Source organism: Amblyomma americanum, chromosome 1, assembly GCF_052857255.1.
Source record: "Amblyomma americanum isolate KBUSLIRL-KWMA chromosome 1, ASM5285725v1, whole genome shotgun sequence".
Lineage (NCBI taxonomy): Eukaryota > Metazoa > Arthropoda > Arachnida > Ixodida > Ixodidae > Amblyomma > Amblyomma americanum.
The window spans coordinates 411,389,571-411,404,787 of record NC_135497.1 but is presented as its reverse complement, the minus strand read 5'-3'; the positions used below and the strand labels follow the sequence as shown (position 1 = coordinate 411,404,787).

Sequence of the window (15,217 nt, the reverse complement as noted above, 5' to 3'; positions counted from 1 at the left end):
CCGGGCCGCAAGCCCCCTTGAGTACCCATCCGTTTTTTGTGGCAAAAAAACAAATAAATAACCTGGCCCTTGCAACCGTGGGAGACCTTAACGCCGCCTGCTGCACCATGCAACAGCGCCATTCAAGGAATCACAATCCATTGGCCTCAAAGCCCCGGCCAGCCTTTGATGGAGGCGATGCGCCGACTTTGTCCTCGCAACTCGCGACTCCCCGCACTGGGTTTACAATATTTATTTAGCAACGGGTGCTCATGGCGGAAGAGGGAAACGACCCGCCGGCACCTAACCTAACCATGCTCCCTCAAAAGCATCGCACGCTCTTGGGGGGCTGAGGTCGCTGAAATGCAGGCCGGAGTTTTTGCGAGAACTTCGACGTCGTGTTCGGGAACGGGATCCATCGTAACGCTGACAAGACGCCGGTGCAAACGTATACGTAGCGACTGTAGCGACCCCCAATAGATGCCTTCAGCGTGCGGTGGCGGTAGCTTTCATTTCGGCTGCTGCTAGACCGCATCGCTAGCCGCTAGAAATCACGGAGTCTGCGTTTACGTCACGTTTCACGTCACTCCGTCCTATGACGTCATAAGAGGGCGCCGTGGCGTCATAAGAGTGCCCAGAGTTTGAATCGGAGCGGTGGGAAAAGCTTTTTCAACTTTGAATTCAAATTTCTTTGAAATTGAAATAAATACATCTTTTGCTCCCGGACAAGCGGCAACAAAGCCATTGCTGAACTATCAGATTTTGCTAACAAAAAAATTTGATAGAGTTCTCCTCACTGTCCCTTTAAAATCGAAACCAAAGCATGACACCATCAGTAAAGGTGAGACAAGCGAGATATCGGGGATGCTATGGCGTCGCTGAAGTTTTGTGTTTGCTCTATGGCCCTACCCAGTAGCATTCGGCTACTTTGGGTGCTTGTTCGAAAGAATTTTCAGTTCTTTTTTGCTTTTAACTGCATACTCGGCACTCGTGGGAATGTCGATGGTTGATTGAAGGGCCGCTGTTCCAATCGCGGCGGCACCGCCACTCGGAAGGGCAGCACTTCCAGGGAGCGTCGTTAGCTGATGGAAGAGCTGACGCTGCTCACGCCATGTTCATGCAGTTTCTTTTTGGCTCTGTATGATGCATTTGACTTGACTGTCAGCCGTGTTTTACCAGTTTTTACTGCCATGCGTCATCAGTCATCATTAGTGCTCCGGGTCCAGCAAGCCAGTAAGCGTTCAGCGCTCATTCACGGCTACATTCAACATGGCTGCCATTCTTTACGCCTTAGAAATGAACTGCACGCTGGGCCACAAGTTCATCGTTGCAGGATGGATGATGCAGGCGTGGCTAAAGTCCCTTGCTTTAGGTGTGGTGTCTGCAGGGAGACAATATGTTCAGCTGTTCCACGTGATGTTGAAGTGTGGTTGTTTGCAAAGTGTGGGATTTTGCTGGATGACGATGTTATGGTGACGTGCTGTTTTTTTTTCCTTTTTTTTTTTTCGTCTTCTCCTGTGTTTTCTTCCTTCCCATAGCTCCCTGAACCTTCTCTCCTCCTGGCCACCTGCGAGCATATCTGAAGCTCCTGGGCACGCTGTATCCAGTCTTGTTTTTTTTCTTCCTTCTATTTATTCATCCTTTTGGGTGCTCTCTGCCCTACAAACCATGTTTGCCTGCCCGTCATTTGTGCCATTTTCTTTTTCTAATTGGTTTTCTTATATTTTCTCTTGGGCATTTGCCTCTTTTCTTTTATTTTCAACCTCTGTTTCGGTGCAGGCTTCCTCTCACATTTATTTTATGGTTTTATGTTCTTGCTGAGAGTTTTGCAATAAAGAGACCACAGCAGCGATGACGGCAACAGCACTAGTGTGGACGAGTAATCTAGTGATTAGAACATTTTTGTTGTGGAATATGCCCACGGGCACTCCCTTATTTTTTTTTCCTGATATGCAATATGTGAGTTGTTGACTTGCAATCGTGTAAATACGGTATTTTGGCCAGCAATGAGCTTCATGCGCCACCAGTAAAAACCTATTCCAACATAGGTGACCCACTGCTTTGTTACTCACGTGGTAGCTTCAGTGCCAGGAAGTACTTCTCCACACAATCAATCTGTCATCAATCTGAAGCAGTAGAAATCATTAGATGCCAAATACAGTAAAACCTCGTTAATTCGATCTCGAATGGGACCGGAAAATGGTTCGAATTAAGCGAAGTTCGAATTATTGAATGGGCGCTAGAATGAGCGGTTATAGCAACCCCACCGCACGGGCAGAACCCGAAGCAGTCACATCTAGTCTCGTTATTGCGAGCTAGGTGCTATATACGTTTGTGGCGGGCATATTCTGAGAATTAAATTCATCCGGTCCTAGTGGCAAATGAAACAAATCGATTGGCCAGTTATGCACCAGAAACAAGTACTGGAATGCATTCGTGTGAGCAGCTAGCTTTAGTGCTGGAATATAGGATGCTATTTATGCTCCAAAACATGTTTATTTGCGGGGAAGGGATGTCAAAATTAAAAGTAATCTGCGAAGTGCATTTACTTGCGTCTTTTCTGCGGAGACTCCATCAGCATCATCTGCAGCTTGCCCAAAGCTCTTGTGCAACGTGAGGGTTCTCATTGACAGAGAAGTGGCATGCTGCAACATCGAGCGCCAATTCGGCTTCATGTGCACTTGGCGGTGGCATAGTCTCGTCGCCGCTGCCAGACTCATCACTGTCGGCTTTTCTCACCGCACGTGAGCCCTGTGACGTCTGCTGAAAGCATGCAGCCTGTTATATCGGCGTCACTTTAGGGCTCCAATGTCTGCACGCTGCTGTCCACGTAGCTTGCGCTCGTGCCACCAACAAGTCCGTCATCGCCCGAACCGCCATACTACTTTGTTTTACACCGCGTGATCGTGACCGCAGCACAACGAAAACCTGGAATGGCTCGCGCCAAAGCTTCAGCGGCACGGGCGAATGCTCCAGCAGCGAAAACCTTCTACAGCATGCACCGGAATGCGGGCTCCATGAGCCTCGTGCACCCAGCTTTATTTTTCTTTTCCATTGCTTTACATCTCTGATAAATTTGGAGCGTGTTTTACTTGCTATGGGTCAACTTCCATCTACGAGGAGCAATGTCAGCCAGTGGCTCCTAGTTCGAATTAACCGTAGCGGATGCTGACTTGTGCGAATTATCGTGAGTTTTCCCCCATTGAAATACACAGGGCTGTGCCGGGACCCGGTCGTCATTTCTAATTAACCATAAGTTTGAATGAACCGAGTTAGAATTAACGAGCTTTTATTGTATTGGCAGTATAGCAGGTGCACTAGGGGATTGGCACTACAGTAGAATCTCGTTACAACGAACTTCACGGGACCGCCGAATTTCAATCGTTATTTTGAAATATCGTAGTACTGAAAAACCATTATTTTCATGTCAGTAATGCATCACAAGAACTAAAATTAGGTACCTTTGCAGCAGATTTATGTGTTGGTAAGTAAATAATAAACGATAACGCTGGGCACAGTTTAACTACAATTTATTGCTTGAAAAAGTCTTATCTTCTTCTGGCGAGTAGACGACAAACGCTGCAGGACGAACGTCTCTACATCCTCGACCTTCCTGTGCACGTCATCGGGGACATCTTTGCAGCGCCCGAGGAATGATCGGGTCTTCTCTAGAAAGACTAGGACATCCGAGCTGGAAACAATCTCTTCCTCTTCGTGCGCTGATCCAGTGTTGGCATCGTCTTGCTCACGCACTTGATTCACGATGTCTTCGGTGGTGAGCTCCGCGGATGTAGCCGCCGCGCTGTCGCTATCCACATAATTCGAAAGTCGCTGTCCACGGTAGTTGCCCAGCCGCAGACGTTTTCTTGAGGGAGCCAGCTGCGACACTCAATGTAGTTTTACGATCTTGTCCCGATCTTGGAACATCGTTGCTATTGTTGACGGTGTAATGCCAAGCTCCCTGCACAAGTCCGCTTTTTCTTTAAGCGAAAACTGGCGTCGCTTCTTTTTAACGCGGGGGCCAGGAGAACTCATTGTCAGCAAAGCTAATGCACAACACAATCACAGCGCCGATAACTTCGCAGATCCTAACGTTCGCTGTCGACGTGGTGACACTGCGCTGAATAGGCTTAAGACTGCTGCCACTGCTGCGCAGTACGTATGTGACCACACGCTGGGTGGATGATAATGGCCTTACCCTTTGTATCGGGCGGCAGCTCGCGCCGCCTCGCGTGATGGCGATACCGCTGGGGCTGTATCCGTTGCAACGAGTTCCCCAGCGCATAGCTGATGCTTCGGATGATGATGACAGGCGTCAGCTTCAGGGATTTGGTACGGAACTTCGTAATAACGAAGCGTTTTGCGACGAATGCGAGATTAAATTACATACGTTATTCTGAAATATTCGGTAATTTGAAATTCGTAGTACTGAAAGTTTTTTACATTGAAAGTATAGGCATTTTGGCGGGGATTTTAAAAAAATTCGTAAATCTGAAACTTTCGTTAATCTGATGTTCGTAGTAACGAGATTTTACTGTAGTCTATACTGTCTTCAAAACTGCAGGAGGCTTCGCAGTATGTTTTCAAGAAGAAAGTTTCCTTCTCTACCTTCATTCCGGAGATTTTCGCAGTTCTGCACTGTAAAATTCAGAGTTGTGGCTGTAAGTTATTAGAGATCCACAGGGATCATCCCTGTTGGGCCTCAGGAGATGGTGCAAAGTTGCTTTAAGTGCTGAGGGCTTTTCCTGTGATGACAAATTGCTCTGTCTGCACTGCATGGACTGCTGTTTCGACTCTGGCTGAGTAAGGTCTGCAACATTTTTCACGTGTGTAAATTCAATTCTCATTTACTTCAGTTTAATGTGCATGTTTTTTCAGCAGAAAAAATATCAACCTTATAGAGCATGTGTGTTGTGGGATTCACATAAGGGAGGCATCTAGAGGAGATGGAGGTGGCATTACCAGCCAGTGCAGCGTCAGTTCCGATGCTCTCACATGGGGTGGAGCGCAGCGTAGAGTTGTGAGGGAGTGGACAAATTAAGCAGTGGCTTTTGAATAGGTTCCCTTTCACTTCATTTCTTTACAAAGTCATGTGCTAGCACATTGCACAAGTTGCCTGCTGCCTTGTGAAGTAGTGATAGGGAAACTACTTGTGCAGCATAACTCTGTGCCATTCATGCAAAGAATTTTCTCTCTGAAATATTAGTCTGCACACTTTGAAAACACGAGAAGCCTGCCCACACCAGTATCAACTGGCAGTGACAAAGACCTGCCAGAATGTCACAGTATGCTTACACCAAGTGGTACCCCCCCAGAACAGGCACCTTTGCTCATTGAGTTTGCTTTTTTTTTATTGCAGGATCTGCAAGAGTTGATGGATCCTTCAAGGAACATGTGTAAATACCGCAATCTCATCAACAGTGAGCAAACCAGGCCGCCCATTGTAAGTTGATACTTGAAACAAACGATTTGTCGTCAGTGATTTATAGATTAGCAAGGTACATGTCTGAGGAATGTGGGATTGGATTAAAGTGAGTGCAGATATGGCAAGAAAGCAGTAAACTTCGTTTTGATGACTTTCATTCTCCCACCTTTTTTTCACCTTTATTTTTTGTTTTCACTGTACTTATGTGTGGCTGTATAACTTATACTAAAGTAGACTGAAGTTATTTTATTGTCTTGGGGCTCAGCCTTTTTGAGTATGCCCAGCTTTTTTCTAATGCTTTCTCCTTTGTGTTGCCCTGTAAGTGTGAAGTGTGTAAATTTTTTTCATTGATCAGTGTAAGCTGCCACGGTGGCTCAGTGGTTATGGTGCTCAGCTATTGACTCAAGACATGGGTTCGATCCCGGCCGCAGTGGTCGTGTTTTGATGGAGTCAAAATGCTAGAGGCCTGCGTACAGTGCTATGTCTGTGCATGTTATAGAACCAGAGATGGTTAAAATTATCCGCAGCCCTCCACTACGACATAGCCTGAGCCCTCAGACTCCGAGTCACTTTGGGACGTTAAGGCCCATAAAAACAATCATTGTTCAGTGTCAAAACAATATCTGCTTTATTTTTATTGTTTTTCTAGATACCTTTTTATCCAATTGTCAAAAAGGACCTCTCATTCATTCATTTTGGAAATGACACCATTGTGGACAATCTGGTGAGTTTCAGTAGAGTTAGTTCTTGGGCTAGTTGGTATTGTTGATTGAAGTTCATAGTTCTTCAGCGCAACGGCACGTTTTTAGCCAAGGAAAAGAAGACAGAAGACAGAAAAGAAGGACGAACAGGGACGAACACAGCGCTGACTTACAACTGTTTATTCAGAGTCACACACACAGCTTAAATACTCTCAGACCAGCGCAGGCGCATACCGTAAAAGAACCAAAAAAAAAGAAAAAATAGGAAAAACAATCTCATCATATCTTTATCGCAGAAACTTTGACAGGAACGCCTTTTCTGTATTATACAGAATGACTGAGGTATCGCTGACACACTCTGACCCAGCTTTTTTAATATAGTATGCCTCTATCGTTTCACGGGTTGTTTTTAATTTACTTCTGCTTAAAATCCTCACTGCCGAAAACATCGGTGTGCAATCTTTGCAAGTTGCGCAGTGCTCAACAAGGTTAGCACCTTCCCTATTCCTTAAATCTCTTTCGTGTTCCCTGAGACGGTCGTTGACGCAGCGCCCCGTTTGCCCTATGTAGGACTTGCCACACGTCAAGGGAATTTCGTACACAACGCCTGTGGCGCATTCCGCAAAGCGGTTCCCGTGCCTCTTTTTACACCCAGGTTTCTTGTCATCACCTGTGATGCGCCGGGCCAACTGGCCTAGCTTCCGAGGGGCTGAAAAGACCAACGGCACATTGTGCCGGTTTGCCACCTTTTTGAGGCCATGAGATAGTTTGTGCACGTAGGGCATCACTGCAGGTTTTACTTTAGCCTGCGGGGGTGTTATTGCCTCCTTCCGAGTTCCGGGCTTCAACTTCTTCAATAACGCTTCTGCAACAGCGACAACTACCGAGTCAGGGAAGCCGGCGGCCTCAAGCCTAGCCAATTGGTTCTCAAAACTATCTTGCATATCATGCACACAGGATTTTAAGAGTGCAGATTCTAAGCAGAGTTTAGCGATCCCTCTCTTCACAATCTTTGAATGGGATGAACTATAAGGCAAAAGTTCTTTTTGTGCTCTGGGCAAGTAAGACCAGCACACGTGCTTATTCATAAACCTTAATCTCACATCCAAGAACTGCAGGTTGTTTTCAACCGGGAGCTCATACGTGAAAGTGAGCCCCCTTCCATGCTTTTTGAAGTCATGCAGTACACTCATAAGCGTATCCTCATTGGGAATGGCACAATGCTTGTCTAAAACAATTAAAAAGTCATCCACATAACGAAACACTTTTCGAACACAGTCAATCTTAGATTGCTTAAAATGATAGTTCAAATGGCGATCAGTGCATGCTAAAAAAATATCACATAAAACCGGGGCGACGCATGACCCAATGCATATCCCCTTCTTTTGCAGACAAAACTTCTTGTCAAAGGCGATAAACGTACTACACAAATAAAATTCTAAAAGGGCTAAAAAGTTATCTACAGTCATCCCCGACACATTTTGAAATTGAACGGTTCCGTTATCGTCAATACATTCCTTGACAGCAGCAAACAGTTCTTGATGCGGAACAGAATAGAAAAGGTCGTCAACATCAACCGAAAAGGCGTATCTTACATCTTGGTTCTCCTTTATCATTTATCTTTAGGGCATTCAACACTTTTTGAAGGAATCTGCTGACATGATTTTGCCATGTTCCCCTTTCACTTACAATTGTACGAAGGGGGGCATCAGGTTTATGGGTCTTCACACTAAAAAACACCTGTAACCCGCCACTTTCACTACTTGTGATGGCTTTAGCAAGCGGTAATAGCTCTAAACGCTTACAAAATTCCGCAAATTTGCCTTTAATCTGGGTGTCACGTTTTTTCACTGCTACGAAATTTTTATTCACTGCTTGCAAAGCTTTTTCAACAAACATGGCTCTGGGCATGGCAACAAAACCTGTGATTTTATCCGCCTGTAAAAGACAAAGCTCATTATCCGTAAAAAAATTCACAATACGAGCCAAAGATTGTTTAGCCTTGTCTTGTCTCTTAAGTTTTACGTTCTTTGACAGACAGTCTATGCCATCTAAAAGGCAACATCCCTGATTTTCCTGAGCTGCCTTCTCGGCTATGCGACGATTCAGGCCCACAAGCTCACGAGGGGGTACACAAGGTTCCAGACCGAATTTCGGACCTTTGTCAAGCAAGTTCGAGATATTGGCTGGGACAGAAACCCCGCCCATCACTACAAGTCCTCCCTTACTGCGCCCTTGTTTCTTAGGCTTCCTCGCGCTAGCAACAATCCATTTCAAGTTCTTGTTCCACCAAACTTCTGTCAATCTTGCAGCTTCACTTCTGAGGTGATGAAACCGTCTTGAAGCAATCCATTCCGGATAGCGCGCAAAACATGCAGCGCGCAGCCAGTCGGTGTATAACCTTACTTGACGCCACAGTTCAGACCTTAAGAGTTTGCAAACGCGTTTCACATGCCCCCACGACGGCGGAACAGCACCAAACAAGGCACTCACTTCTGCGGGCGTAACTCTGGGCAAGCGAAGAAAGCAGGGCCTATTGTGCATGCTTCATGAGTGATTGTACACAGGTGCAACACAGATGTAAAACCTGTGTACTTCATGTTTTCTCCTGCATATCTTGCTTTCCTTAGTTGTGCTCTATTATTTGTGCATGTTGTGGCACTGCGGGCAAAAAACCTTTCTCCTATTAGATTCCTTTGCACAATCATGATATGAGGAAGTAAATAGAGCAGTGGATAAACCTATGGATGTTCTTGGCTGTTTGCTGCTTTAAAATGTACTTGACAAACTTTGGTATTAATCACACAGAGCAGAAAGGGAATGGGTATGCTCTAAAGTTGTCTCTAAGTGTGGATTGTAGTTAGTTTTTACATTTCAGGGTATGCATTCTTATTTATGTAGTATGGAGGGAGGGAGTGAGTGTGTGTGCATGCGTGTGTGCATGTGCATGTTCTATATGATTAACACGCATCCATGCATGCAGTAAACAGTTTAGTGTGAGAAGTTGGTCATGCAAGTACCGGCCGCTGTCCCAGGTTGGTTGTTTTAATGGTAATGTTCTGCAAAATAGAAAAAGACATTGGCTTCATTGCACAGGGTACCTTTAAATACCAGTTATGAACAAGTGCTGCTGTATCGCATGTCCTAATGCCAATTAAGTTCCAAGAGCTAGTTTTTTTCATTCAGGGCATCTACTAGGGTGAGGGGAAAAGTTTCAGGACTGATCTGGCCACTGTCCTGGTCTTTTCCTTTCAAAAATATCTGAAATAACAAAGAGCTTTGTGCCACTGAGCACCTACATGTTGAGCTCATTACCAGAAGACAGTGTTTTATTGATGCTGCAAAATGCCTACTATCTGGAACCAAATCATTGAGCAAGCGAATTTATCCAGACAGTGATCATTGTCCTCTATGTAATTGCTAGCTTATGGGATGAAATTTTTTTTCATCTGAACCGCAGGATAGGGGAAAAAAAACTGGGTGGGGGCGCACTTGGCTACTGTTGTCAAGAATGCCCTTCAGGTAATGCTGAAAATGGAAGTAACAATTTCAGACACGTGACAAATAATTTGTTCTTTGAAACTGCTCTAACTGGAGAAAAGTGTTCACTAAGCAGCACTGGAACCCTTTTCGCCATGATCTCTGAACACTGTAAGTGTTGCAGTGCAGTGTACGTGCTTTCTTGACTGAAATAGTTCCAAAAATGAAGCAGATCAGACACTAGCACCTGTGTCATTAATTTTTTTATTGTCGTGTAATGCTAAGAACTGGAAGCACTTAGCTGAATGTACTTCAAGTCTTTCACTTGCTGCTGGGCACAGTAGCATGTAGTCTTTACTGCTCAACTGCTCCAACTTCCAGCAAGGAATGGCCAGGACAATCAATGGCTTCTTGTTTGTCAGTTGTAGGGCTTAAAAATCGACTTATGTTGTGTAATATGCACTAGCAAGTAACGGGAAGTGTTGGTTTGGTGATGCACAGAGTGAGGTTTCATTGGTGTGACATATTGCCAGTGAGACAGAAGAATTCTTGGTTCCTTGCCGTATCCTGCAAAAGAACTGTGAGGACAGGCAGTGGGCTGCAGGCTCTGCTGCAGACAGATTACACACAGCTACACAGCTAGAGCATATCTTCCAATAATATTCGAAATATAGTACTGATTGCACATTCCATTCAATGCTGCAGCATTGTGCTATCTAGCTGCTTGCTGTTGTGCCTCAGTTTGGCTGGCATGTCACACTCCCTTCCTCTAGGCCGCTGTAGCTCTCCTTTTGTCAGTTTTCTATACAGTCGAACCCCGCTACAACAAACATAGTTTCAACGAAATTGTCGCTTCAACGAAAGTAATGCAACAAATTTCTGATCACAATGAACCGTTTTTGGGGCGCGTTTCTGCTCTAACGAAATTTTTGCTATGCAAAACTGGGTTTAAAAATATATCTTACAATAAAATAAGCATACCACTGCCCATCTGTGTACTTCCGTAGGTCCACGCTGCTTTGTTTCACTAAAGTTTCGCTGGAACCAACTGATCCACTCATTCAAATGCACATGAAGGCTGCCATTGCTTGGTGGTGATGACAGTCAGGCTGGATGTCTTGCGAAAAGCGCGGGTGAAAGCTCCCGTTTTCTTCCAAGCAAGAGCTGCTACCAATCCATCGCCAAAGGACGCAGCAGCCTGGCAACAGCAGCAGCGCATTTGCCGTATAGTAGGATACAACTTAAAAAAACAGCAGTTTACACTGGGCCACGGTACAATATTAGTCCACGGTATTAGTCCACTAGCCAGTCACAAAAGTAAACGAAAACATCATTTTAATGCTTGACTCTATTAAACAAGCCAGGTAAGAAAATTCTTGAGCTTATAACATTTTTTTCGTGATTAGCTTATTGTTTAGGTGACAAGAGAAGTTTTAACAACGGGCTATGTTTTTGTCGTGGAGGAATTCTGTGCATTGGTCCTAAATGTGGGCGGAACTTCACTGCAGACTTAAGTTGTATCCGACTATAGTTTTTTTCACTCGTGCTTGTGTGCTGCAGTCGACACGAGCATGGCGACTTTGTCTAGGAAGCGGAAGTTTTAAGGCCAGGCATGAAATTTCAGTAAAGTGCTGTGCGGCGAGTCGTCCTCTTCAGACGACGACGCTGCATCTGCTTGGACGTCAAATACTGTGCCGGAATTATTGGAAAAATATGCCACATCAGACAATGCTGATGAAATGGGACTTTTCTGCGTGCTCCTCCATCACGATGCAACTGCTCACCGACTGCGAAAGTCGTGCCACAGCACTCGTGGCAAAAAAAAAAAAAAGCAGAAGCTGACTGACTTCTTTGGAAGTAAATGATGTTTTGGGACTATGTTGTCCAACCTGACAGTGTTTTTGGGCTGATTTCGCTGCAACGAAATTTCCACTTCAACGAAATTTCCATTTCAACAAAATTTTTTGTGCACCCTGTCATTTTCGTTGTAGCGAGGTTCAACTGTGCATGTAGATTTGTGGCCTTTTGCTGCTCTATTTGCCGGGCCCGCCGCAGCAACTAACTTTAGCTCGTGTGCACTTTCAAGTGACTTCCTCAGCATCCAACAATTGTTTCAGTGATATGACGGCTGCACCCCTTTTGCAGCTTACTACTCTGTCCTGACTGCACACACATGTGCACACTAGGAAGAACGCAGTGGTGACAAGATTCCTATCCACAGAGGACAAAGCTAACACGGCCAGGCATTTCTCTCACCACGACAGTTGTAGCTTTTCTTTTCAATCTGCATGCCTTGTCTCAGGGGTCCCGAGATAATGCAGTCACTCTACTAGGCCTTTTCGTCATTTCTGCTCTGCCTATTTCTTTTTTTCCTCTCTGGGTCCTCTGCCCACCTTCTCACCACTGCCATGGCAGCACCTTCTCCAGTCTTCCCTTGTCATCTCACTTCCCGTCCCAAGTCCCACATGTTGTCGCACAAATACATGCACATCTGCTGGGTTTTCTTGCCAGTAGCAGCTATCACCGTTAAAAAGACACTGGGACTTGTGGTTACTTTCTGTTTAGGTACTGGCAAGAACTGGCGGAAAATATGTGTTGTGACATGTAATTTCAGGTTTTAAAGGGCCACTGACCAGTGGTCTGGGCATTTTAGACAATCAAGCCCATTGCAATGATGAGGCATTGAAGATAACATAACCTCTGCAAAATACTAGAGCCATGCACGCCCCGAAAAGCAGTAAGAATTCAAATCAAATTCCGTTCACTCTTTTCTTCGAGAAGCCAACTTCCTCATCCTCTATGCTGGTTCAAGTTGACGTCATCTTCAAAACCTTTGCGAAAGGCATTCCATTGGTACGTCGTTATGACTGACGGGCGAAGGGTGGGCGTAGCCGGTTAGTCGCGTCATCTGCTCGTTGCGCGCACGCTTTCTGTAGCCCCCCAAAAAACGAGGTATTTAGTTACTCATCCCAGTTCGTGTATGCTTTAGCGTGTTTGTGCGTGTTTCCGTGTCATGTGTCGTGGAGCCTTTCCCTTGCTCGCACACTCGACCGCACCGCACACACACTGCTTCTCACTCGTCCATCTTGTATACACTACCACTGTCCTGGTTTTTCTCGGCTCCGTTGAAAGACAACAGGAACTTAGGAGCAGAGAAAGGACACAAACACATAGAACGCATAAACACGCATGGAGAAGCGCAAACGCAAACGCGCATTTCCAAGAAATGCCGGACGGTTCCCAGGTCCGAGCTTCGCCATGCGTTTAGAACAAAAGCGACTCCCACCGCTCTGGTCGTAAAACGGTGGGGAGGCCACACACACACACACACACGCACGCACGCGCGCGCACACACACACACACACACACACACACACACACACACACACACACACACACACACACACACACACACACACACACACACACACACACACACACACACACACACACACACACACACACACACACACACACACACACACACACACACACACACACACACACACACACACACACACACACACACACACACACACACACACACACACACACACACACACACACACACACACACACACACACACACACACACACACACACACACACACACACACACACACACACACACACACACACACACACACACACACACACACACACACACACACACACACACACACACACACACACACACACACACACACACACACACACACACACACACACACACACACACACACACACACACACACACACACACACACACACACACACACACACACACACACACACACACACACACACACACACACACACACACACACACACACACACACACACACACACACACACACACACACACACACACACACACACACACGAAAAGGAGGCTCCCTAACTGGGGATGTAACTGAAAAAAAAAAACAGATATATGAAAAGATGCACTGACTAACGTGTTGAGGTGGTTGAGCTGATCGTGTCTCTCGATCGTTCAGTGTGCGGGGAAAATGCAACGACGCTGTTTCGTCGTTGATGTGCACACAGCGACTGGAGTCGAACTATGATCCGGCACAGAATGCCAGAAAATTATGCCTTGAGCCGTGTCTGGTTCCAATGCATCGGCCTTCCAGACAACGGTCAAGAATGTGGTGGCTTGCGGAACACTTCACTCTGGATGACTATGTACACGATCCAAGGCTACTTCAGGCAGTGAACGGCCGCGGCTGAAGGAGGCTGGGGCGAGGAAGGACAAAGAAAAAAAATGCAATGAAACACCAGGAGCAGACCCAAGGAGAAGAACAGACTCCACTGCACCCACCCACCATGCAACATACTGGGTAGCAGAAAGCAAGAAAAGAATTCTTTTCAAGGCGGGGCCATGACATAGACATGTGACGTACTCCACCAGACACCACGCCTCCCGCTAACATTTGAGGAGGAAGGGCGAAGAGAAAAATCTCTGGGAGGGAATGGAAGGAGAGGAGCATGGCAAATTAGCTTGATTGCGATGGCTGTAACTACTCTATTAACGAGTCTTTTCAAAAAATGTTTGCGGCCACGCCTTCCGGGGACGATGCCTCACTACGAGAGACGTAGAAAGTATTTTGGACCAGAGGGTGGTTAGTGGCCTTTTAATGCATCACTAAAGCATATTAAAGGTGCACTAAAAGGATTCTGAGCTCATATTTTTACCACGTGAACTCGACCTACACGCTGCGAGCATTCTTAGAAACTTCTAATTATTTTCCTGTACGGCCGATTTCCCTATTAAATCGAATTAAATGTCCCAGCTCGAGCCTTTTTTTTTTTAACTCTCCTCTAAAAGTAGGAGGAGTCAATCAACACATGGAGTGCCTTACAGCCAGTCGTGTGGTGGCTTCGCTTTTGCATTTATTTTGTTTTTCAGGTTTCCGTGAATGGTTTGTCGGATACAGCATATCCGCAAATTAGGCCCACAGAAATAAAAGTACGCATAGACTCTTTGATTTATGTATCACTCTGCCGGTGGCAGAGCGGCAAGCTGCCACATGACTGGCTGTAAGGCACTCCACATGTTGGCAGACTCCTCCATTTTTCGGAGGCAAGTTAAAAAAAAAAAGGCAGGAGCTGGGAGGTTTAATTCGATTTACTAGAAAAATTGGCCGCACAGGACAATAATTGGAAGTTTCTAAGAATGCTTCGAGTGTGTGGATCGAGTTCCCACAGTAAAAAGAAGAGCTCAGAGTCCTCTTTAGTACACCTTTAACACATGCACACTCTCGTGTGTGTGCATCGTAGTTCATTGTTTTTGTTTTTTGCAATGTTTATGAAAAAGGGAAGGACATAATCACAGCTTTCAGTACAACCTGCTCTCATGAAAAATTGTTGCAAAAATGCTTAATGTGCCAAAGCAATGAATCATAAGAGAGCCCTTGGTTTTGCTGCATGGTCCTGATCCTGAAAGCACTGAAACATCTCTCGTTTTTTATTTGCAGGTCAACTTTGAAAAGCTCAGGATGATCGCCAAGGAAGTGAGGCAACTCATGAAGATGTGTTCAGTTCCCTACGTAAGTAGCAGTTCATTTTTTATAACACTGTTATAAATTTGAAAAACAAACTGCAAGGGACATTGCACAGAAAAGCAGACAGG

At 45.5% G+C, this 15,217-nt stretch overlaps 1 protein-coding gene across 6 annotated transcripts in view; it reads left to right on the top strand.

Moving 5' to 3' along the window:
- The window catches only part of PDZ-GEF (PDZ domain-containing guanine nucleotide exchange factor), an 89,815-nt gene that overhangs the window by 32,948 nt on the left and 41,650 nt on the right, over positions 1-15,217 (top strand). For all 6 annotated transcript variants that reach the window (XM_077650310.1, XM_077650307.1, XM_077650309.1 and 3 more), the window contains exons 17-19: positions 5,339-5,422; positions 6,054-6,128; positions 15,063-15,134. In XM_077650310.1, the coding sequence (XP_077506436.1) occupies positions 5,339-5,422; positions 6,054-6,128; positions 15,063-15,134 (231 nt within the window). The remainder of the gene's footprint in view (positions 1-5,338; positions 5,423-6,053; positions 6,129-15,062; positions 15,135-15,217) is intronic.